At 35.8% G+C, this 24,556-nt stretch overlaps 2 protein-coding genes across 2 annotated transcripts; both read left to right on the top strand.

Annotated features, from left to right (window-relative positions):
* The first annotated feature begins 2,012 nt into the window (after positions 1–2,012).
* LOC115704381 (uncharacterized) lies at positions 2,013–2,519 on the top strand. The gene has a single exon (XM_030631591.1). The coding sequence runs from the start codon at positions 2,013–2,015 to the stop codon at positions 2,517–2,519; it is 507 nt and encodes a 168-aa protein (XP_030487451.1).
* A 9,471-nt stretch (positions 2,520–11,990) lies between these two features.
* On the top strand, positions 11,991–17,172 carry LOC115705825 (hexokinase-1). The gene is made up of 9 exons (XM_030633268.2): positions 11,991–12,850; positions 13,775–13,925; positions 14,010–14,192; positions 15,085–15,159; positions 15,347–15,502; positions 15,579–15,677; positions 15,781–15,911; positions 16,158–16,239; positions 16,495–17,172. Exons 1-9 carry the CDS (start codon positions 12,579–12,581, stop codon positions 16,840–16,842), a joined length of 1,497 nt encoding a protein of 498 aa, XP_030489128.1. The 5' UTR covers positions 11,991–12,578; the 3' UTR covers positions 16,843–17,172.
* Positions 17,173–24,556: the final 7,384 nt, after the last annotated feature.

The following is a 24,556-nucleotide window of genomic DNA, read 5'->3' as shown; positions in this document are numbered from 1 at the left end:
AGAACTGGATGTTGACAAAGTGGAGTATGACTTGAAATTGGAAGTAAATTTCAAGTACAAGAAAGGCTACGAGTATCGCCCTGAAGTTATTGGAAATGATAAGCGTGCAAGGTACTTTTTATCTACACTTGCGAAGAAGCCAAATGAATATATTCCTTTGTGTATGACTTTGTTAAAGAAAAATGCTTGCATCGATCCTAGTCCCACACCAAATTCTGTTAAGGACAATCGTAGCGAGGTTGGGAGTTTTGTTCCAGAAACAAATCCAGAGGTGTTGGTTGTCGATGTATCACCTGAATTAAACACTATGATGCCGAGTGCTGATATTGTAGCACAAATTCCCTTCATTGATGGTTTTTTTGATGGTCCAGACCGTGAATGTTATGTTGAGGGAAATGATGGCGTAAGAGACAACCAAGGTACAGAGGCTCCTCCTGCTGTAGCTTTGAACTTGACTCCACTATCGTACCAAATACCACCAAGGCCACCAACACGGAAAAGAGTGCCCCGTAGAGAAAATTGCACAACACATGGTACTAGTAGTAGTCGTCCAAGCGAAACCAGTAATGCTAGAGGAACCACTGACAGTACATGTCCTAATAATGGTAGAGAGACCAATGATATTAGTGGTCCTACTGATGCTCGAGGGACCAATGTGACCGAATTTAGCGATCCATTTTCTTCTTCGACAAGTTACGGTAAATTCAAGGAGAAAATGTATACAAGAAAAGACATCGAGGATCATAGTCATTATATATCTACAGGTGGCGCAGCAGACGGGGAGTTACATGTAGGAAAGTTTTTTAGAGATAAAGAGCATTTAAAGATGGTTGTTGGTTTGTATGCAATGAAGAAAGGGTTTGACTACTACGTTAGGAAGTCCAGTACTGATATTTGGTACGTCACATGTAAGGATACCGATTGTGGGTGGAGATTAAGAGCGAAGAAGAACGTACTTTCTAACATGTTTGAGGTGAGTACATTTCATAATGTACATACATGTTCTCTTGATCTTCGAGGAAAAGATAACCGTCAAGCATCACCTTTGATAGTTGCCCATCTAATTAAGGATAAGTTTGCAACTGACGGCTCGGATCACTTGGCCTCTGATATAAGAAAAAGTATGCACAAGGATTACAGGATCCAAATGAGTTATGAAAAGGCATGGAGGTGCAGAGAGAAGGCCCTACACCTAGCTCGGGGTACACTTGAAGATTCGTACTCGAAATTACCTAGTTACTTGCACATGCTACAGTTGAGAAATCCACAGTTGAGAAATCTAGGTACCATCACGTATTTTGAGGTAGAAGATGGTCGCTTCAAGTATTGTTTCTTCTCTCTGGGTCCTTGTATTCGGGGGTTTAGGTTTTGTCGACCTGTTGTATGCGTTGATGGTCTTTCTTGAAGACTAGGTATGGTGGGCAAATGTTGTGTGCAGTGGCACTGGATGCAGGGAGTCATATCTTTCTGATAGCTTTTGCTATAGTTGACAGTGAAAACCACAATTTCTGGACCTATTTATGAGAAAATTGAAAGAAACGATTGGTGATGTTGAGAACTTAGCCTTTGTTTCGGATAGGCATCAAAGCATTGTTCGTGCTTTGGATATCGTGTTCCCTGATGCACACCACGGTGCATGCTAGCACCACATTATTATGAACGTCAACCACAAGTTCAAGACTGACGTCTTCACGAATCACATTTACACGTGTGCCTACACGTATTCAAAATCAGAGTTTCATAGAGAATTTGAGAACATTCGGGCAATGAATGTTGCAGTTGCACAATATCTTGAGGAAATTGGATTTGAAAAATGGGTCTGGTCATACTTTCTAGGGGTACATTACAATGTAATGGCGAGAAACTGGGTTGAGAGCTTCAATAACACAACTTAGGACGCAAGAGGCTTCCCGATCACTGCTGCTATAGCATTCTTGAGGTCCAAAGTACAAAAGTGGTTTGCTTCACGAAAAGAAAAAGCTGACAAGTGGACGAAACCCCTAGCACTAGAAATGGAGGAGGACTTGGCATTGCATTTTGAAAAATCTCGGTATTTGACCGTTGACTCATGGGGACCTTACACGTTGCAGGTTCACCCTAGAGGAATAGTTCAGACCGGTGGCGTAGTGGACTTGCAGGAACAGACTTGCACTTGCGGCTTGTTCCAGTGCATGAAATTTCCTTGTCCTCATGCATGTGCTGCATCTCAGGAGCAAAATATTAGCATGTACGCACTATGCTCGCCATATTACACAACAGAATATTGGAGGAGGACATATGAATGTACAATTATGCCAGTTGGTGACGAGGATGATTGGGAATTGCCTCATGACATAAAGAACTTGACAGTTGGAGTGCCTGTTGAGAAGCAACCAGTAGTGCGACCCAACAAACAAAAGGTTGGAAGAATTAAGAACAACCGAACTGCTTGTAATGGTGAAAGGATTATCAAATCACGAAATTGTAGGAAGTGCGGTGCCAAGGGGCACAACAGAAGCACTTGCACCTACCGAGGTTAAAAATGAATTTTTAGTTTATTTGTATTGTGATGTCTTGGACTATAATGTATTGTTATTGAATTTATGTTGGACTTTTTTAAACATTAGAATTTGTGATATTTTATGTTTACATAATTATTATAATTTGTTGCATGAAAGAAAGGCCTAAAATTGTTATGAACTAATAAAAGAACATAAACATACCAATAAAAGAAACTAGTTACATTGTTATCTTAATAAATACCAATTAAAAAAACATAATTGTTCATGCTAAATTCTGGTAAAACAAATTTACACACCACCGCTCTCTAAATTTCTTCATATTGTCATCGTTCACATTATCAAACGTAGTCTCTAGCATACTATTCTCGATGTGCTCTATCACATACATCCCACAGCCACCGCTGTATGAGACAATAAAATGTAAATAAATAAAAGTATGCAAATTAAATTCAAGTTAAATAATAAAAAATCAATTGTAATTAAGTTACATTGATTCTGTCTGTCGAACAATGCTCCGGTCCATGACTTTTGAAGTAAAACTTCTAACCTGGCTCTCTGAGGCGGTCAGTTGAGGCAGGAGGATCATGTCATGACTCTCGAATAGGCCAGCCTGCAGCATCAAAGTTGGTAGTATCTTTTCCCACTTTGCCAAGTGACTCTTCAATTCACTCGGGGAAATTGATCCGAGGCTCGAGTCAAATATGTTCAACAACCAATGATCTACCTCTAGTGTCACCTAATGCCTTGCACTATCGAAGAAGAGGGCCATATATATTCTCTCCTTATTCTTCCAACTGTCCAAGTATTGACCTTTATCTCCTCGAATCAAATCCAATATGCCCTCATCCCACTGAAAGTTAGTGTGGTCATCACCCGCAGCTTCCCACCGACCAATAACTCCTGATGGGAAAATACACAGCATGATGACACATCTATTTTGGTACACCTTCGGATAAAAGTGTTGTTGCCTCCTCATCAAATGAAATGCCGCATCCAAATGCTAAAACATGAAAATTAAATATGTCAGAGATTAAATAAAAAAAGTTAGATAAAGTCTTTAAAAACCAAAGTAAAAGAGTCTTAAAAACATACATCGTCTCCAAGCCATATCTTCGGAGTATGTAGTTTGAGGAACCAAGCCGAATCATGTCTACCGGAGAAGCAGTCTCTCAGGTACTTCTTCCCAATCTGACCGAGTACCCAACTGTGAAAATTCTTGAGCAGCTTCCAATCAACCACTCTAAGTGGGTCCGCATTCACAAGTGTCTTCGAAGCCCTAGACTTCTTTTTCATTTCAGTGTACTCATCGAACCACCTAGGCCACTTTCTCTTCTTTCGGTTCTTCACTAGTTCTAGAGCTGTCTCTAAAACCTGTACCTCAGAATCCTGAGTATCCCCGATGCTGGTGATATTCGTGTTCTCATTTGGGAGAATGATTTCATTTTCTGGTGACTGAGCCTCTTCTTCTGATTGTGGCTGTGGCTATGGCTGTGACTGTGAATCTGGTGTCGGCCTTCCAGGATCTTGCAGGAGTCTCATTATGGTCTTCAACTGATCCATAATCGATGTCTGTCCTCTTAACAGAGCAGTCTGCCCTTCCCTCAAAGCAATCTGCCCCCTCTCCACATTCTCCAACCTTGCCAAAATGGCAGGGTATACTGGATCGCGAGCCTCTGAGGTGCTGGGAATAGAAGCTGACGGGCGAAGAGGAGGATCCTGTGATGCTGCAGATGGGTCAACACCAGACTCATCTGGTAGTGAAGATGGTACACGTGGTGGAGACGCTGGAGGTGGTGTAGAGTCTCTAAATATTCGGGCTGTGTCCGCTCGTTCTTCCAATGTGGAGGCAAGCTTTTTGGCCTGGCTTCGTAAAACATCCTCTGTTGGTTGCCCATCCTCACCCAACACAAGTTCCTCCAAGTCAACAAATAAAGGCGGCTGACCCCCAGTGATGTAACTCACAAACTCAATCTTATTCGGTCGGGGAGATAATATAGAGTAAATTGTCAACTGAAAAATAAAAAAAATATATTAATATAATATATGAAAATTAACATGAATTAAATATAAAGTGTAAGAAACTTACATTCTAGCAAATAATCTGATCACTTCGTCCTTCCTGAGTGTCGTGTTCGGCTTACTCTCCCAGTTCACCATTCTCGGAAAGCGATGCGACTTCTTCACTGCATACTCATTGTCCAGCTCCACGATGGCCTCGTATGCCCAATACTGCAACGCTCCAGTATAGCTGTAAGATGAGTATTTTGCCTCCTTCTGAGTAACTCCCTTTTCAATCTTTTTCAGCATCATATTCTTCACATCCACGTAGTCTTTATTACAAGTTTCCATCAGCTTGGTGTACGAAATCTTTCCTCACGGGTACTCGTATAAGAATGGAAGGTTATCAACCATTCTTATGACAAAAGGAGGAACGACAGTCTTCTCCTCCTTACCAGTGAGGACGCCCATAACAAACAAGGCCATCCCCAACTTGTAGACATCATCCACTTCTATGCAGCTCTCAAAAACTCTACACAGTTGGCCAAAGCTGATGGAAGGATTACCGTTGAAGATTCCATAATCAACCGGTCTGAACTTCCTTTCTCTTTGATGTCTTCCTCAGTAGGTCCGGGCAACAAGTTTAACGCGGTCACCAAGCCAAACTCCACCCTACCAAATCTACATCTGTTCCTTCCCACATAAAAATGTACCTCGTCCGGCTTGTCAGATTTGATTTTGTGTAGCATCAAGTGATGAATCAATGCTCCTAAAAATTATAAAGGCTCTCTCTCGAAAAACTATTTGAAAGGGGATTCCCTCACCCTATCCCATAGTCTGAATTCTTCAAATTTAGCCTTAATCTTCGGGTAGTAATAAAACCAAGAATTAAATCAACAAAAAATAAAACAATTATTAATAAAACAATAAAAAATAAAACAATAATTAATAAACCAATAAAAAATAAAACAATTATTAATAAAACAATAATTAATAAATCAATAAAACAATAAATAATAAATAATAAAACAATAATTAATAATAAAACCATAACCAATAATTAATAAAATAATAATTCATAATTAATAATTAAACAATAATTAATTATTAATTAAAAAACCATAATTAATAATTAATAAAATAATAAAAATTAAAACAATAATTAATAATTAAATTAATAACAAAACAATAGTTAATAATTAATTAAAAACCATAACTAATAATTAATAAAACAATAAAAAATAAAATAATAATTAATAATTAAAAAAACAATAATTAATAAAACAATATAAAGTAATACAATAATTAATAATTAATAATAAAACAATAATTAATTAATAATAAAATAATAATAAAAATAATAATTAATAAAACAATAAAAAAATAATAAAAAATAATACAATAATTAATAATAAAACAATAATTAATAAAACAATAAAAAATTAATAATTAATAAAACAATAATTAATAATTAATAGTAAAAAAATAATTATTAATTATTAATTAAACAATACTTAATAAATCAATAAAAAATAAAATAATTCATAAAACAATAACTAAATAATTAATAATTAATAAAACCAAAAAAAAGACACCTCGGGTCCGATGGGTCCGATTGGCCCGATATGGTAGCCATTAGACCCTATCGGTCCAATCCAACCTTCACAATTTGGGAGAATCGGTCTTGCTCTATGGGTCTGATTGGTCCGATTGGTAGCCATCGGACCCATATGGCTATCATATTTGGCACCATCGGACCCATGGCATCGGGACCATCGGACCCACACCGTCGCACCCATCAGACCCATGCATCGGGACCATCAGACCCAAACCATCGGACCCTCTTCTTCCCCAATGGTTTCTCCTTTCACAGATCCGAACCACCCAATTTCCATTCCACAAAAATTTTCTTAAATCTAACAAATAATAGGTTTCACAAACAATTCCAAACAAAATCACAAAACAAATAAATCTTTAACACTTTCTAAAAAAAAAACAAAAAAATCACAACATACCTTCGACATTTTAGCTTCGGCGTGGATCCACCGTGGGTCGAACTCCTCCTCTACGCCGTCGATTGGGTCAGTCACCACCGTGGGTCGTTGGGTCGAGCGTGGGTCGAAGTCGGCTGTGCCATCACCGTCAGTTGGGGTTTTCGGGTGGGTTGAGCGAGAGTGAGTTGAGAGAGAGGAAGAGAGAGGCTGAGTTTAGAGATTTCAAATGTGAAGGGTATTTTGGGGAAATTAGTAATGTGGTCATATATGACCAATTTTAATAACTATGGATTTAGGGAAAAAAATTTAAGGTATTGTAAGTATGAGATTTCAAATTTCCCTATGAAAACTTTAACCCTAGGGGTATTTTGGTCAACACCGAACACCCCGAAATAAATTGGTAATTTTAAAATCAACTTATCTTTCAACTTTTACCAATCCCGCAAATAAATATCGTTGTGACATTTCTGACCCCAAATTGGGTCTCTATGGTTGCCGGACCTAAGAATATTTTATTTCATAAATAGCATGCATGTTACCTACATATTTTAATAAAATTTTCAAAATTAATAAATTACGCCTTTTAAATTATTCATGACAAAATTTTTTAATTTCCATAAAATTAGATTAGTAAGATCATAATCTTACCCATTATACATTTATTAATCTATTTTTTTTTTATATAAAATATTACAGACTATAAACTGCTATAGCCAACTTTCTAACACTTTAAGACACAAAATTAATACAAAGGTAAAATTGTTGTTTTTTTTTTTCCGAAAAACTTCTTCTATTATGAGTCCACAATAGAAAAATGGTATTTTTAAACACACACATTCAAAGTTGCCCCAATAATACCTTAGACCAACCCAACAACAAGAAGACACACTCACAAAACCCTAACCCTAGCACTCACAAGAACGGTAATAGACTCAAAAATTTCTCTTCATATCTTCTCCTTCTTCTATTATCAGCTAGGGTTATCTAAGGATCTAGGGTTTCTCACACAAACACAATTGCACAAACTTAGCTAGGGTTCTTAGGTTTTCATCTCTTTCAGGTTCCAAATCTCCTCACACCCGATTCTTACAACCCCAAGCCAACAAATAATAACTCAAAAAACTAGATCTGTCACTACAGATCTAACCCTCATGGCTTAAACACACTATTGTACACACAAATTCACTTGCAGATATTCAATCCCAGAAATCACACACACTCAAGAATGAACACACAAATATGAAATCCAAACATAAACACAAGAACACAAAGAAAAAAAAACAAAAAAATTGCAAAAAATACGGTTGTACGGAATTTTAAATATTTTTACGATGTTATTTACAGATTATACGGTCTTTTGATATATTTTTATGTTGTACTCTTGTTAATTTCTTATTATTTATATGTTACTTTTTGTTGTTGTTTTCATGTTACTTTTACATAATTTTTTTTATTGTTTTCATATTTTTAAGAACACCGTAAAAATGTAAAAAAAAAAATCTTTAAATATAAAAATATAAAAAATATACAAAATAATACTTTATGTAATTATCCCAACAAATGAAAAAAGGAATCCACCATCAAATTTTTTTTCATTGGCAAAAGGTTGTACATGGGTTATAGGACCATCCCTGAATATAAAAGGGTCTACTTTTTTTTTTTTGTTTTTGTGTATGCTGTATTTAAAGTTAAGTAGGAGCACTATTAAGTCTATTTCACAAAATTTTACAAAATTACTATTTTTCTCACTACATATAAATATATTATGTATAATTTTTGGACTCTTATTTGGATGGCCTTATGTACAGGTCTAGCCCATCTTAATACAGAACTAAACTTAATAGGTTTGGTTCTTGAGAGGGTCACATATTATTTTGAGAAATGATAGTAAATGACTCCAAATCATAGGACTATGTTAGTTTATGTCCTCATTTTAAAAAAATATAGCAAATGACCCTAAATCATAAGATTATGTTAGTAAATGTCCTTATTTCAAAATCATTAATTTTTTTTTTTTTTTAGAATTAGAAGCAAATTATTTAAATATTATGGTATATCTATATTAGTTTTGTTAAAATCTTTTTTATTTTAAAGTTATGTCAATTTTTTTTATTTTTTATGAGTTGTTTTGGGTTGTTGGTATATAGATTTTGTTGTACGGTATATTTATATTTTGTTGTATGGTATATTATTATTCTTAGATGATATTTATTTTTTATTATGATATGTATAATAGTGGTATATAATTTTATTAGCATAATAAAAATATTTTAATGTATGTATATAATTTTATTGCCATGCTACATATATTTAATTATTATTTTTATATTTTTTGATTGTATGATTATTTATTTTAAATAATATTTAATTAGTTTTTATTTTATTATATACAATAGTCATGGTATATATATTTTAATTGTAATATATAATTTGATTAGTATAGTATATATATATATATTAGTAATCTATATTTTTTTTATTATTATATTTTGTATATATATTTTGGTGTATGGTATATGTATTTTTTGTTATACGGTATATAATTTTTTTAAATAATATTTAAGTTTAATTTTCTATTATACTTTTGTTGACATGATATATAATTTTATTAGTATCCTATATATTTTTATTTTTATTTGTTGTATTATTATATATATTTCTATTGTAAGGTATATATTTTATGTTATATGGTATATAAGTTTTATTGTATAGTATATCATTTTATTTTAGATAATGCATGTTTAGTTTTTATTTTAGTATCCATAAAGGTGATATATAATTTTGTTAATATGATATATATAATTTTTTTTAATAATATTATATTATTTTGTTTTATTTTTTATTGTATGTATATATACGTTTTATTATATGGTATGTGATTTTTGTTGTCTATAATATATTATTTATTTAATATGATATTTAGTTTCTATTTTATTATATATAAATTAATTTTTTGATATGTATTCATATTTTAATGGTGGTATACATAATTTTGTTAGCATGATATATATATATTTTTAAGTATTAATTTAGCATTGTTATAATTTCTTTGTGGTATATAATTTTATTACTACAGTATATTAATTTTCTGTACTACGATATATCTAATACTGCTGTATATATTTAAATGATCTAATATATTTATTTATTTTTGTTACAATATAATAATATGCAATACTAAAAAAATTATGTAACTTAATTTTATTATTATATATATATTTTTTTAAAAAAAATATGTGATAAATGTATTTTGATAATTTTTATTAGCTAATTTATTAGATTTGGCCATTTTCTTAATTTTTTTTTAAAAAAGTGGACATTTACTAACTTAATTACCAAATTTAGGGCCATTTTGCATCTCAACCCTATTATTTTTAAGAAATAATTACATAAGTTACAATTTTTTGTAAAAAAATTATATTTTTACGTTTTTTTTTTTTACATTTTTTTACAGTTTTCCATAGAAACAACACGAAACAATAAGAAAACTACATAAAAAAATAAAAATAACAACTAAATAACATCAAAACAACAACAAAAAATAATATACAGATAACAAAAAAGTAATAATAAATTAGCAAGAGTACAACATAAAAATACTGTATTTTCTGTAAATAAAATCAAAAAAATCGTAAAAATATTTAAAATTCTATAAAACTGTACTTTTATAAATTTTTTGTTATTTTTGTGTATTTGTGAAATAATCCCTATTTTAAGGAATAATTACATAAGACACTATTTTTTGTAAAATATTTATATTTTTACGGGTTTTCAAAAAATAACACGAAAAAAACATAAAATCAACAAGAAAACAACATAAAAGTAACATGAAAATAACATCAAAATAACAACAAAAAAACAACAAAAAATGATATACATATAACAAAAAATTAACAACAAATGAACAAAATTTCAACATAAGAAGACCGTATTTTATGTAAATAAAATCAAAAAAATCGTAAAAATGTTTAAAATTCCGTGAAACTGTATTTTTGTTGTTTATGTGCATTTGTGAAATTAATCCTATTTTTAAAGCAATAACATAGGACATACATATATATTTATGACTCCTTCCAAAAAAAAAAAAAATCTATACTTAAATTTTATTTTTTAACTCTCAACAAAAACGAACATACAAATTACATGTTATCTTGAAAATTTTAAAATCATATTTTTTATTGTCATATAAATTTAAAATAAATAAAAAATACCACACAATAATAAATGTTACTTTTAAATTATTATTATTATTATTATTATTATTATTATTATTATTATTATTATTATTATTATTATTATTATTTTTCTTACTAATATTTACTTGTAAACTATCCTTCAAACACATACAATGTCACAATTGTTAATGATTTTAAAAATGAAGAACAATATAAATTAATAAATATAGGCATATTCTACAAATAATATAATTAATTTTGATTTATTTAGATCATTATGCTTGCTAGTTTTAATTTGTAAATATTATCTCTTACATATTCTTTTTTTATATAATATCTTTTATATATTTAATTCTAAATATGTAAATGAAACATATTTTTTAATAAAATAATTTTATTATCATTATAATTTTTTTTTATTTTAAATTCTAAAAAAACTTAAAATGAAATAACGAACCAATTTTAAAAATATCCATTTTTTAGTGTAAAATATTCAAAAAAAAATTATCCAAGTTTTGGTCAAAAATACTGAAATATTAGTAAATGTATATGATCTTATTTATTTATAAAAACTTTTTTAATTATTATTATTATTATATTTTTTTTTGGCTTAAATGTTAAAGTTGATAAAAAAAAATAGAGTAATTTGTGATATAAATATTTAAGTTTAACTAATGTATATTTGAATTTAATTCTCGTTGTAAATAAATACTTAAGTTTATTTCTATTGTAAATAAATAATTAAGTTTAATTCATGTTGTAAATAGCTTAATTTTTAATAATAATTCTAAAATTTCTAAATAGTAAATGTTAAGTAAATTGTCATATGACAATTTTTGATTGGTCTAGGTCCTTAAATTTTTAATTTTTTAATTAAATTAGGTTAAATATACCAATGAGAAAATTAAACATGTATAATGATTTAATATTTAACAACTAATAGTTCAAAAAATATAACTTAAATATTATTATCGTTAAAAATTAAATTTGAGTAATGTAATTTAAATTTTTTAAAAAATAATCATTAAATTAAGATTTATTTATTTATTTTTTGATTGAAATCTTTTTTATTTATGAAAACCAAGAATTGAAAAAAGAAAAAGAAATAAAAAAAGGTCAAGCCGCGAAAAGTTGAAACTACGTTAGGAGCGGCGCTTTGGGGGTTTGGGTAGAATATAAGCGAACGCCGAAAAGGAAGAGAGAGATTCCAAATCCAAACTTTTAACATCAAATTCAGCCAAACTCCTCACACTCACACGTGCCCCCAATTCTTTTTTTACAACAACTTAAATAAAACTAATACCCAATGTTTGTCCTAATACAACTAGGAGTAGTCAACATCCACCAGGGCTATTTTCGTCATTTAACCCTAAATAGATTCCTATATATACCACTTAAATTACTTATCCAAAATTACTTAATCGAAAAAGTTATTATTCCCAAAGAAAAAATCCCTCTCACTTAAAACATATCCAATTAGAATCATTATTCTAATTAGTTGTTTTGGTTTTAAATTAACGTAAATTTTCCCGAGAAAGCGCGAGAAAATTAGGAAAGAAAATAATTGATAAAAAGAGGATGAGAATAGATTTACAGGGCCAGGCAGGGTGTAGAAAATTATAGCATTTCATTCTCGTGTTCTTTACTTTTTCTGTCCGAGAAAACAGCTCATTCCAAAACACTTGCTCCCCTAATTTAATTTTTAATCCATCTTTTTTTTTTTTTTCTCGTCCAAATTTTCTCTTTTTTATCTTCAAATCTGTAGAAAAAAAAAGCATGCATGTGACAAGTGTGTAATTTCTTATTGACCCATCGAATAAAAATCCGATCGGCGATTTTATCTGTTTGGGGGAGAAGGAGAGAGAAAGAACAAACTTCTTCCTCATCTGAGTGACTGATCTGTGGTGGTGATGGGGAAGGTGGCGGTGGGGGCAGCGGTGGTGGGTGCGGCGACAGTTTGCGCTGCGGCGGCGCTGGTGGTGCGCCACAGGATGATAAGCTCTGGTAAGTGGGCTCGGGCTTTGGCTATAGTGAAGGAGTTCGATGACAATTGTTCGACTCCAATTGGGAAGCTCAGACAGGTGGCCGATGCTATGACCGTTGAGATGCACGCCGGTCTGGCATCTGAAGGTGGCAGTAAGCTTAAGATGCTTATCAGCTATGTCGATAACCTCCCCACTGGGTATGCATCTCTTTCTCCCTCTCTTCCTTTTCCTATTAGTTTAGTTTTCTCATTAAAAGACCAAAATGTCAAAATCTATGAATTTGCGGATTTCGGAGCTTACTTTCTCAGTGTTTGATTTTTTTTTTCTTTCAATATGTTTTCTTTAAAAGCTTTCATTTTCTCTGTTTTTTTTTTATTTAACTGAGAAGCAAATAATTGGATATGGTGACGAATTATTTGACTTCAATATCAATAAATACGGTCTTTCAGTTTGTAACATATTGGTATTTGGCAAAATCAGAAGTCCAACAAGTATTTTAGCTAAGTATCCTGGCGTTCTGTTCCATCCAAAAAATATGGAAACATGGGCTAGTATTAATTGATTGGTTGAAGTATTGAATGAATTAAACTTATGTGAAAATAAATGTTTTTGCATCACTGAGAGAACTTTTGTGAAGACTCTATTATCTGCTAAGCTTTTGTGCCGTTATTAATTTTATTTGATTGAGATACTGGGACTTTTTTTTATGCTTTCTTTCGCTCGTGTTTTGGTGAGGTCTCCTTTTGTTTTTCTCGTATAGTTTTTGTTTTTGTTTTTGTTTTCTATGTTATCTAGTCTTGCTGGCCGTTATAGCTTTCTAACTGTTTTTTACTGTTTCGTTTGATCCTGAGTCTAGATTGTATAAATTTCCTTTTGAATTTGGATTTTGTATGAATTTGTCGTGCTATTCATTGATTACTTGTCTATTTATATAGACCAGGATTTCTTTTATACATGTAAAAAATGAGGTATTTTGCTTGTTATCATGATGTCTGGAAAATATCTTGGTGGCTATTTTAACACCAAGTTTGTGATATTGATTACCTGCTTCACTTTTTTTGTTGTTGTAAATTGGTTAGTTGTTTTTGCTAATTTTAATTGAATTTTTTTCTTATTTTCAGTGATGAGAAAGGTCTATTCTATGCTTTAGATCTCGGTGGTACTAATTTCCGCGTGCTACGCGTACAGCTAGGTGGTAAAGATCACCATGTTGTTAGACAAGAATTTGATGAGGTCTCAATTCCACCTGATGTGATGACTGGATCTTCAGAGGTTAGTAATTTGATTCAGCAAATGTATTAAGGTCTAAGCTTGTTACATTGGCTTTAAACTAAGAAAAATGTTCAAATATTTCAGGGTTTATTTGACTTTATAGCCGCAGCACTTGCAAAGTTTGTTTCTGAAGAAGGTGAGGGTTTTCACCCTGCACCAGGTAGGCAAAGGGAGCTGGGCTTTACCTTTTCATTTCCTGTGAAGCAATTATCGATTTCTTCTGGGACCCTTATCAAGTGGACTAAGGGCTTCAGCATTGAAGACACGGTGAGCTAACTTTCCCTGACACTTTTCTTACTGTCTTTTTTTGTTATTATCATTTTCTTGTTGCAGTCATCAATCATAGTTCCTAGACTAGTTATGTTCAATAATTTTGCCAAACTGGGAGACTTCAAAAGAATTTTCACATTAGAAAAGAACAAAGAATAATCTCTTTATGTTTGCTGTAGAATAAGTTGAGGAAACACACACTCACTTCTGTTTAGGGTAATAACTATGACATTTGATTGCTGCTGGGGTTATCATAAACTGATTTTGAGAAGATAAGCAGTTTTTCCTTCTAAGTTATTCAACCTTTAAGATTGGGATTAGGTACTTGAACTTGGTCATTGCATTTTATGGTTGTTTAGGTTTTATATGGATAACACCAAGCTTATTTTTGGAGGACTGGTGACCAAACTTCCCCTTTCGTCCCATTTTAATTTATTTTATTGATCTTTTGATGTGGAGGTGTATTACCTCTCCTTTTGATTTGTTCCTTCCAGAAATAAATCTTTGTGGTTGTAGACATGTTTTTTGGATAGAGTTATTGTATAATGTTAATGATGATAAATTTTAGTTCTTGTTTGTTATGGATAGTGTATCTTTGTAGTTTAACATATTTGCATAAAGAAACATGTCATGGCATTGGATCTAAAGGAAGTTTTATTGTGGTAGCTACATTATCTGTCCATTGTCACCAACTTCACAGTAATTATGTTGTGATGGTTTTTTATGAAGCTGGTGTTTCAATAGGTTGCATCCTGTGCAAGTGCAGACTTTCTGCTGGCCTTGACCAGAAAACTTGATAAAGTAAATCTGTGTCAAGTATCTGTATATTATGTTACTAAGATATGTATCTAAGTTTTCTTCTTCTTTTTGTGGTGTTAACGGTAATTAGGTTGGACAAGATGTGGTGGGTGAGCTGACCAAAGCACTTGAAAGAATTGGACTTGATATGCGGGTTACAGCTTTGGTACGTTCATTATTTTCAACTTGATATTTTGCTTGGTTCATTGAATCATTATATTGCCATCCAACTGATAGAGGATAATTCACCATTGTTCTGTTTTAAATGATTTCTAAATTACGGCTAATACTTCTCTCTCCATTAGTTATTATTCTTTTATTAGAAATTATCCTGATATGCTAATCTGATACAGGTCAATGATACAATTGGTACATTGGCTGGAGGAAGATACACCAACCCGGATGTCATTGCTGCTGTGATTTTGGGAACTGGAACAAATGCTGCTTATGTTGAGAGGGCTCAGGCAATTCCCAAGTGGCAGGGTCTTTTACCTAAGTCAGGAGAGATGGTTAGTAGCTTTTTTCAAAACTTAGGTTTTGTAACCGAGTGCTATACATGTGCTAATTTATTTTTCCCAATGATAGGTGATCAACATGGAGTGGGGTAACTTCCGGTCATCTCACCTTCCTTTAACAGAATATGATCAAGCACTGGATTCTGACAGTTTGAATCCTGGGGAACAGGTAATAATGATACATATACTTTCAGCTATGTGATATACTTTAGCTTTGTTCACATGAGTGCCTGAATGTGCATTTGATAAGTGTTTTTAATTTTTGTCTACAGATATTTGAAAAGTTGATTTCTGGAATGTACTTGGGGGACATTGTCCGTAGAGTTTTGTGTAAACTGGCTGAAGAAGCTGAGTTTTTTGGTGATACTGTTCCGCCAAAACTAAAAATTCCCTTTATACTAAGGTAAGTTGGAGTCTCTTCAGTCAGTTTAATTCTTATGTTTGTTGAAATTGGTAGTTAGGACAATATGAGTATATTAGTAATGAATAGATATACTTGTGATTAAGGAATTGAATATATTAGTGCAAGTCTGTGAGCTTTTGGCAATGCTTGTATGATGCTTATGAAATTTACACCAGAAATATGTCTACATCCTATTCTGATTGACTAGATTGGTAGGGTTTTTAACTTGTCAGTGTTAATGTGTAGGACACCCGACATGTCTGCGATGCATCACGACACATCTCCAGATCTGAAGAAGGTTGCAAGCAAGCTAAAGGATCTCCTAGAGGTGCATTACTTTGCACATATTACTATATTAATAATCATATCTTCTCTTTCAGTTCATTTATTTTTGTTGGGTGGTTAGGTGAGGAAAGACTAACTAGTTAGGGACAGTTCAACCTTTGAGTTGATTACTTTCTCTGCAGTTGAACTAAACATTAGGACCCTACTAAACATCATAGAATATATTATTTTCCTTAATTAGTACCAGTTTATTTCCACGTTTGATGGTTATAATAAGTTGTCCATCTCTCTTTGTCAGATATCTAACACCTCCCTCAAAACGAGAAAAACAATAGTGGAGATTTGTGATATTGTCGCCACTCGAGGAGCTCGACTATCAGCCGCAGGGATCTTAGGAATCCTCAAGAAATTGGGAAGAGACACAGTAAAATTGGGAGATAAACAGAAGTCTGTAGTGGCATTGGATGGTGGTTTGTACGAGCACTACACTAAATTCAGGGTCTCAATGGAAAAATCCCTCACCGAGTTGTTGGGGGAGGAAGTTTCCGCAAACATTTTAGTGGAGCACTCTAATGATGGCTCTGGAATCGGGGCTGCTCTTTTGGCTGCATCTCACTCCCAGTACTTAGAGGTAGAAGAGCCTTAAAGAAGACGGTAACCGAAGGACAAAATGCATTTCAGTTTTGTATACTTACTTTCCCCAGTCCAATTTTTACAACTTCCTCCTAAATCATTAAGATCTCCTCTCACCATCAACTTTGAGAGAGATCTTCTTAGCCCTTTATTTTTTCTGTTAATTTATGGTGTTATGGAGGATACAATCCACAATGGACCCAAACATGCAGGCAGAGTGAGCAGAGCCGAGTTTAAGGTTTTCTTGCTTCAACCTCTGTAATGCATGTTTGGCACCAGTGTATAAGTTCATTCGCTAAAAGTATGCAATAAAGGGGGAATGTAAACGGTTTTTTAGCTGTCATAATTTTTCTTATTTTTAATCTGGGCTATTCTTTTCTAGGAGCATGTGGATCCCCATCTACACTATTTTGCAAAATATATATTGGATTAGTTATTTTAGTTGGGTAACTTTGTTTTAGTGTTGAATATTTAATAATTGATTATTATATATATGTCATATATTTTCACACCATTTTTTTTTTGAATAAATATATTTTCACACCATTAAAATTAATAAATAAATAGTTGTAGATTCAATTTGAGCAATATTATCACGCTTGAAAAGATAATTTTGCTTTTATTAAAAATAGATTTCAATTTAGAGCTTTTTTATTTTCAAATTAATTAAACCTTTAATTTATTGTGATTAAAGTCTTCATTTTTCTTTTCTCAAAATAATAATAATAATAAACGAGGTTTTTTTATTTTATTTTATTTTTTTGAGCTCAACCTTAAACTAATTCACCGTGAATCCAATCTGAGTGGATTCGAATCACAAACTTTTACATCAAGAGATCCCGACCTCAAGACTTGGACCCCAACTTTGACTAGACCCTAAACCTAATTGGGATTTCTTGCCTGGACCCGAGACCCCAACCTCAACCTTAACTCAAACACCAACTATGACCCTAATTCTGAGTTTATTACAATAAAATCTAAGTTCATGAATACTATAATACAAACTAGTGTAAATTTTCTTTATTAATTTTGTATGTATTTTTTTCTTTTTTTTTGATAGATGCATTTTTAAATTATATTTTTAAGTTACAGATTCGATCCTATAACCCCTCCACTTACACACACTCTAATACCCTCTATATTATTATTATTATTATTATTATTATTATTATTATTATTATTATTATTATTATTATTAAGGTAAATATTATTTTAAATCCTGTGTTTTGTAAAAGTTATTAATTGGGCCCTCTATTTTATTAAATGACAAAATGGACCCTGTATTTTTTAAAATTGTACAAATATGACATTGAACTGTTTTTGTGTCAAAATAAAACTTAATTAATAATCTGATCTATAGATGTTATGACAAAACTGGTTATATTTTTTGTATATGTTCGTGTTAGAAATTGTCTTAAAGTTGGTAATATTAAAAAATAAAATTGCTGAAAATTGAGCTCAAAATCTTATTTTTACTATTTTAGAAAATATACAGTCTATTTTGTCATTTTATGTATTGAATAGCAAAATTCGTATTTGGTATTGTATGGAATTTATAATTTTTAATAATTAATATAATACGTCTTTCTTGTGCGAAGAATGTATTCTAAAATATGTTACGTGAAATAATAGTAATAATGTAGTTTAATAAATATTTAGATTCATATAAATAAGTAGAAAAAATATAAAAAGGTGATCTCTTCACCCTTCACATGAGTTTAGTTAGACATAATAATAAATCTTAGTCAATTTTTATGGGTGTTTATTAAGTATCCGATCCAATCCAATCCAATCTGCAAAATGCGGATATCTGCACTTGCGCGGATTGGATTGGATTGAAAAATCTAAAATGATTGGATGTTGTTTGACCTTACAAAGTAATTGATCCAATCCAATTCATACTTAATTATATATATTTTAAAAAAATATATAATACATAATATATATTAATTTTTTTAGTAATATTAAAAAAAACACAAACTTCTAATTTCTTAATCTTTTTTAGTATTATATTGAGTTGGTGTATTTTATTTGTTTTATAATAAAAAATACCAAAAAAATTATTCTTATTATAAATTTAAATATATATACTTGTTGACCGAGGTTTTCGGCAACTAGTAAAATATGAATATAATGATGAGCTGTAAGAAAGCGAGATGAAGACTTTTTACGTGGTTGGGGCGTTAATGAGCCTTAGTCCACGAGCCACTGCTATTTATGGATATCTTTAATACAGATTTTACACTTGGGAGAATGTTTCTCTCTTTAATACAAAGAATGTTCTTGGTGAGTTTTTTCTCTTCTTGCTCTTGAGCAGCCAAGATTCTCCGACCCCATTAAATGAGCTTTGAGGGGGTATTTATAGTGTTTTGGTGGGGTAATCCCTAGAATTGTTCTTACATATGTGTCTGTAAGTATCCATAAAGTTGGGCATTTCCGATGAATATACCATGGGTGATGCATGGTCAAATCCCTAGGTGCTGTAGGGTTTTTATGGAGAATGTCCTTTTTGTCTTATGATTGACGTGACTTTTCGCAGAGTAGCCGTCGCTAGACTTAAATGATCATTACTGTAGCGCTGCTGTTTGGGGGTTGTGCCGTCAGACTTTATTGCGTGTTACAGTCCCAACACGCTTCCTCCCATGCAGCATTAAATGCGACTTGATTTCTCGGGAGAGACCTGACACATCCCGGAGTGCCTTCAAGCTATGCTCGCTTCCGGGAGTACCTTGTACTCCGGGTACATCTTCCGGGACCCATGCGAATAATGCTTCCTGGTGTCATACAAAGACTTAGCAGTTCTTCCCAAGTAATTTGATCCACGTGTCCCTTCCTGACTGGTCCACGTATATTGGGCGAATTTAGGAGCAACATTTACCCCCCAAGCCTTGTTTACTTAGTAAAAATAAACCAAGGCTTGTTCAAGTGTCTCCAGTTGACTCCTCATTTCCCTATCTCGAGCTTCGAGCGCGTGGGGGCACATTAAATGATGTTATTTAATGCGACAATACGCTTGTTCGCAGGAATGTTTCCAGCCGCCTCCTCGGTCTTATGATACGACTTGGGGGCGCGTGAAGGTGTGTCTACTAATGGCATTAAATGCAGTGATTCACTTTTGCAGAGGTCGATTCGTCTCACGCCCCATGATTGATGCGGCGCATTGATGGTGTCAGGCGGATACTCAAACGTTTGCACCGCCTTAATGGTAGATTGATCTAGCCCGTTGATCTTTTGGGAATTCGAATTGTGCGTTTCCCCTGCCGTACGATTGGTAGGTGAAGACGCCTGTTCCTCATGCACTTTTGCCTATAAAGCCACCACCTTTCCTTCATTTTGGTTACTTTCCATTCCTTACCATTTTTGCTTGAATTTCTCAGAGAGAAAATTCCTCGAAGTAGCACAAACCGCCTTAACACTTTAAACACTTCCTGTAATTTCCCAGTGTTCGGTTTTGCCAGTGCTTCTCAACTCTCGCTCAACCATACCCAGTACCCCCAGTTCAACAATCGACTGTAAGTTTTTTGCATAATAACATGCTTACATTTATTTTGTTTGTTTTCTGGGTTCGCACTTAGGGATTTCTGGAGTATGAGTGTTTGAGTTCTTCGAGTTCTGCTTTACGTTTTACTGTATTAGCTGTAGAGTCGCTATTATCATGCCTCTGTCGTAGGCGTACAGTTTTGTTTGAAGAAGGCCATGTATCCTTCGTTTAGCCATCGCTTAGGGCATAGTAAAACTTTTCCCTTTTCTTTTCCTTTTTGCAAAACCACTTTTACTGCGATTTTACTGCACCCGACACTTGTTCAGGGGTTCTCTTGTGAGTTTCCCAGGTGACACGTGTCCGGAGGGGGCCTCTTTCCAGCGGTTAGGGGACCCCCACTCCCTTTTTTTCTGATTTAGGGTTTGGTATGGAGCCTAACTGCTGGGTTTTCTTTTCTTTTTGTTTTTCTCAGAGCATAACATGTCTGCTTCTGGCTCGAAGTCTTCAAAGAAGAAAGGGAAGAATATTGCCACCCTGGAGGAGGTTTCTCTGGGACCTGTTGCCCAGGAAGGGTACAAATCCCGCGCCACTGGTTGGGAGGCGGCCGAGCTTCGATCGACCCTGACCTGCCCTCACCAGCTGGAGAACATTATTAATGTAGCTGGAATCAAACCCTCTACCTCAGGGACCTTCCACCGGCCTCCCCGTGACTCGGAGACACCCAACCTCAACTATGATGGCTTCGGGGCTTGGAGTCAGACCCATCTGATGGCCGGTGCAATGCTCCCGCTCCAGGATTATTTTGTTAATTTTCTTGTATTTGTCGGCCTTGCGCCATACCAACTTATTCCTCAAGCTTACCGCCTGCTCTCAGGCTTATTTATTTTTTACTCCGCGCGCGGCTGGGGGTCTCCCAGCCCGGCGGAGATTTTATATTTTTATGAACTTGTATCCGTCCCCAAGAAAGGGGACAAACTTAAGGACGGTTTTTATGGGTTCCGGATCCACCCTGCTAACGAAGGGGTGGTTCCGTATAATAGGCAAACTCATGTTAAGGAGTACCGCCACCGATTTTTCTTCTCCTCCGGTTTTAGGGTCGTGGACCATCCGGAGCTTCTCACGGAGTGGGTGCGGATCCCACCTTACCAGCGGACGCTCACCACTCAGGCTTTCCTTCGAAGGGCCCAAGCCTTCGCCTCCTACGACCATGCCGATCTTGACGTCGGGGGCCTGGTCACCACGGAGAATTGCAGAAAGGCTAAACTTATCCTTTCTCACCAATCCGTGGATGACTCCAACCTCTCCAAGGTTATCTGCCCTAACGTGAGGGCGCCGGTCGCGGAGAAGGCCTTCCGGGATGAGCTCATTGCTACGGCAGAGAAGAAGTACCAAGATTATCTCTACCGGAAGGCCCAGGAGAAGGCGTATTCTAGTGCCCAGGCTGCCTCCGGGAGAGGGCTTCGCGTGGGGAGCCCGGTGGTGCGGAGGAGCCAAGCCATTGGCGGGAAGTCCGAAGCTAAATTTTTTGACAAGATACTTCAAGAAGAGATTGGAGGTCCTTCCGCCGGGGGACCCCTTCGTCTTGAAGGTTCTTCTGAGAACCAGACTTCCCGGCCTCAGCCTTCAGTCCCCGAACCAAACTCGGGCGCTCCCGGTGCTAGCACTTCTGGAGCTGGTGGTAAGTCTCCTTTGATAATTCAATATGTCCCTTCCGTTGATGAATATACCAGTCGTAGGCCCATAGGGTTCGACGAGCGTCTCCGTAGGTTTAAGATGCCGTCGACCCGGTGGGGGGATCATTTGAAGGAATTTTATTTTACAAACTTAGGAGATTACCTAGGTCGGTCCCGGATGGGTCCCGGCCCTCCGGAACCTATTCCCTTAGGTCCGTCGGCTTACATAGCGTCCAGCTGGTTTCGGCCCTCGGACAGTTATCTTGGAGATGATGCTGCCAGCATTAAAGTTCGGGACTTTGCTAGGGCCGAATTAGGGAGTCCGGGTAGGAGTAGTTTATTTGCTGCACCTTTTTGTAAGCAGTTTCTCACGGACTTCTAACACTTGCTTATTTTATTGGAACAGGTACCTCCATGGATGCCATCCTGGAACAGCTTGCCGGGGTCCATACTCCGGTGGCTCCTCCGGCTTTCACTCCCTCTCCCCCGGCCCCTTCCTTGAAGGTTTCTTCCGGCGCCCCTCCCGAAACCATTGACTTAGTGGATGACGAGGAGGTGCTTCCGGGAGAAGGCCAGGGGAAAGGGTGGGACTTCTCGGAGGAAGCCGCCGAGGGTGCTGGAGAGCCTCAAGCCCTTCCAGTGGTAGCAGAGGAGGACGAGGAGGAGCCTGAAGTGGCTCTGATTCGCAAGCGTAAGGGCAAGATGATTGCCCAGGATGAGCCGAAGAGGCCTCGGAGGGCTGACACTCCCGCTCATGGCCTAGACGGCGGGGTTTCTCCGATGGAGGAAAATCCTGCTCCTCCTCATATTGAGCTTACCCCGATTCCGGGGGATGAGGCAAGGCAGGAGCTTCGCATAGCCAAACACAACTACGCTATGGACGAGTACTCCCGGGGATATGCCGATGTGGAGGCCCTTAGGAGGATTCTGCGAGCGGAGGTTGAGGCGAGCATTAGCCATCCGGACTATCATGATCCGTGGAACCTCAACCTGGATCCTTTGGCAGACTAGTTCCGTCCCCTCCTAGGGCCCACTTTGGCTCCCTTTGCCGCGGAAATGACCGGTGAGTTCGCTTCTCAGCTTACCCGCTGTGCGCCCAAGCGGTTTGCCACTTGCGCTTCCCTGAACTCCATCTTCCAGGTCCAGGACCTCAGCCATTCCCTCACAGTGGTAAGTACTTTGCAATTTCTTGCGTTTCCTTTTTTGGTGTTTGTATTTTGTTTTCTTCCTTTGAGGAATTTTTCCTTACACCCCGTCATGGTTCAGCTTGCAGCTGAGGCTGGTCGCCTCTCCAAGAACATCATAAGCCATGGCTTCGCTCTGTCCGATTTTGGGGACATGAACGACGTCAAGAAGGTCCTCCAAGACCTTACAATGGGAGAGGCAGATCTACTGTGAGGCTGCCGAGCGCCAGGAAGCAGCGGCCAAGGCCAAGGAAGAGAAGGCCAAGGCCAGGGAAGAGGAGGCCATCCGGAGGGAGGCTCAGGCGGAGGACATGATCCAGGCCGAGGCCCAGCGGAGAGGCAGGATGGAGGCCCACCATCAGGAGGAGCTAAGGGCTCAAACCGAGGCTGCCGAGAAGGCTAGGCGAGACCTTCGGGAGGCCAGGGAGGCTTTGGATGAAATGGCCGCCAAGGTGAGGTCTCTAGAGGAGACTCACCAGTCGGATATCGAATCCAAGGCCGCTCTAGCTGCGGAGTTGAAGGAGCTTCGGGACTACAAAGATCAGTCTATCAGGAAGGCCAAGAGGGCCGAGCTCCTTTCTCCCGTCTCCTGCGCCCGGTGCCCGAAGCGCTTTGATGATGGTGTCTACATGGCTTGGGCCACCAATGATCAGAGTATCAAGCTTTCTTTTTATCCCAAACCCGAGGACATGATTGCCAAATTTCGGGAAAAGAAGAAGAGACTTGATGCTGAGCTTGAGGCACGGATCGGACCTCGTCTTCCTCCGCGGGCTGACTGAGCTGCCATATTATTGACCCAGATTGTACCCGTTCTCTTTACAACTCTTTTTTTTTTCTTTGTACATACTTGCTGCTGCCTTAGAACAATTTACATACAGGCGGCAGCTTTTATTTGAAGGGGAGACAATTTAAGGCCTGTCCCCGGGCCATTTATATGTGTATGACCTACCCTTCGGGCTAGGATATTTTATATTTTTTTTTATTTATATATATGTGCGATCTTTTTTCACACTTTATATATTTCAACCTGTCCTTTGGCTCAGGGTTTCATACTTACGCTCTTTATTTTTGCGCATGTTTTTGACCTGCCCTTTGGGTCAGGATATTTTACTTAGCTTGACCTGCCCTTTGGGTCAGGATATTTTACTTAGCTTGACCTGCCCTTTGGGTCAGGATATTTTACTTAGCTTGACCTGCCCTTTGGGTCAGGATATTTTACTTAGCTTGACCTGCCCTTTGGGTCAGGATATTTTACTTAGCTTGACCTGCCCTTTGGGTCAGGATATTTTACTTAGCTTGTTTTTGTTTGTCCGTGCGGTATACCCTAGTACCCCCCTGAGTGGCATAGAAACTTTGTTTTTAAGGCACTCAGTTTTATTTAATATAGAG

The sequence above is a fragment of the Cannabis sativa genome, chromosome 1 (assembly GCF_029168945.1).
Source record: "Cannabis sativa cultivar Pink pepper isolate KNU-18-1 chromosome 1, ASM2916894v1, whole genome shotgun sequence".
NCBI lineage: Eukaryota > Viridiplantae > Streptophyta > Magnoliopsida > Rosales > Cannabaceae > Cannabis > Cannabis sativa.
Note: the sequence above shows the minus strand (reverse complement) of the source record. Positions and strands in the feature narration are given on the sequence as shown.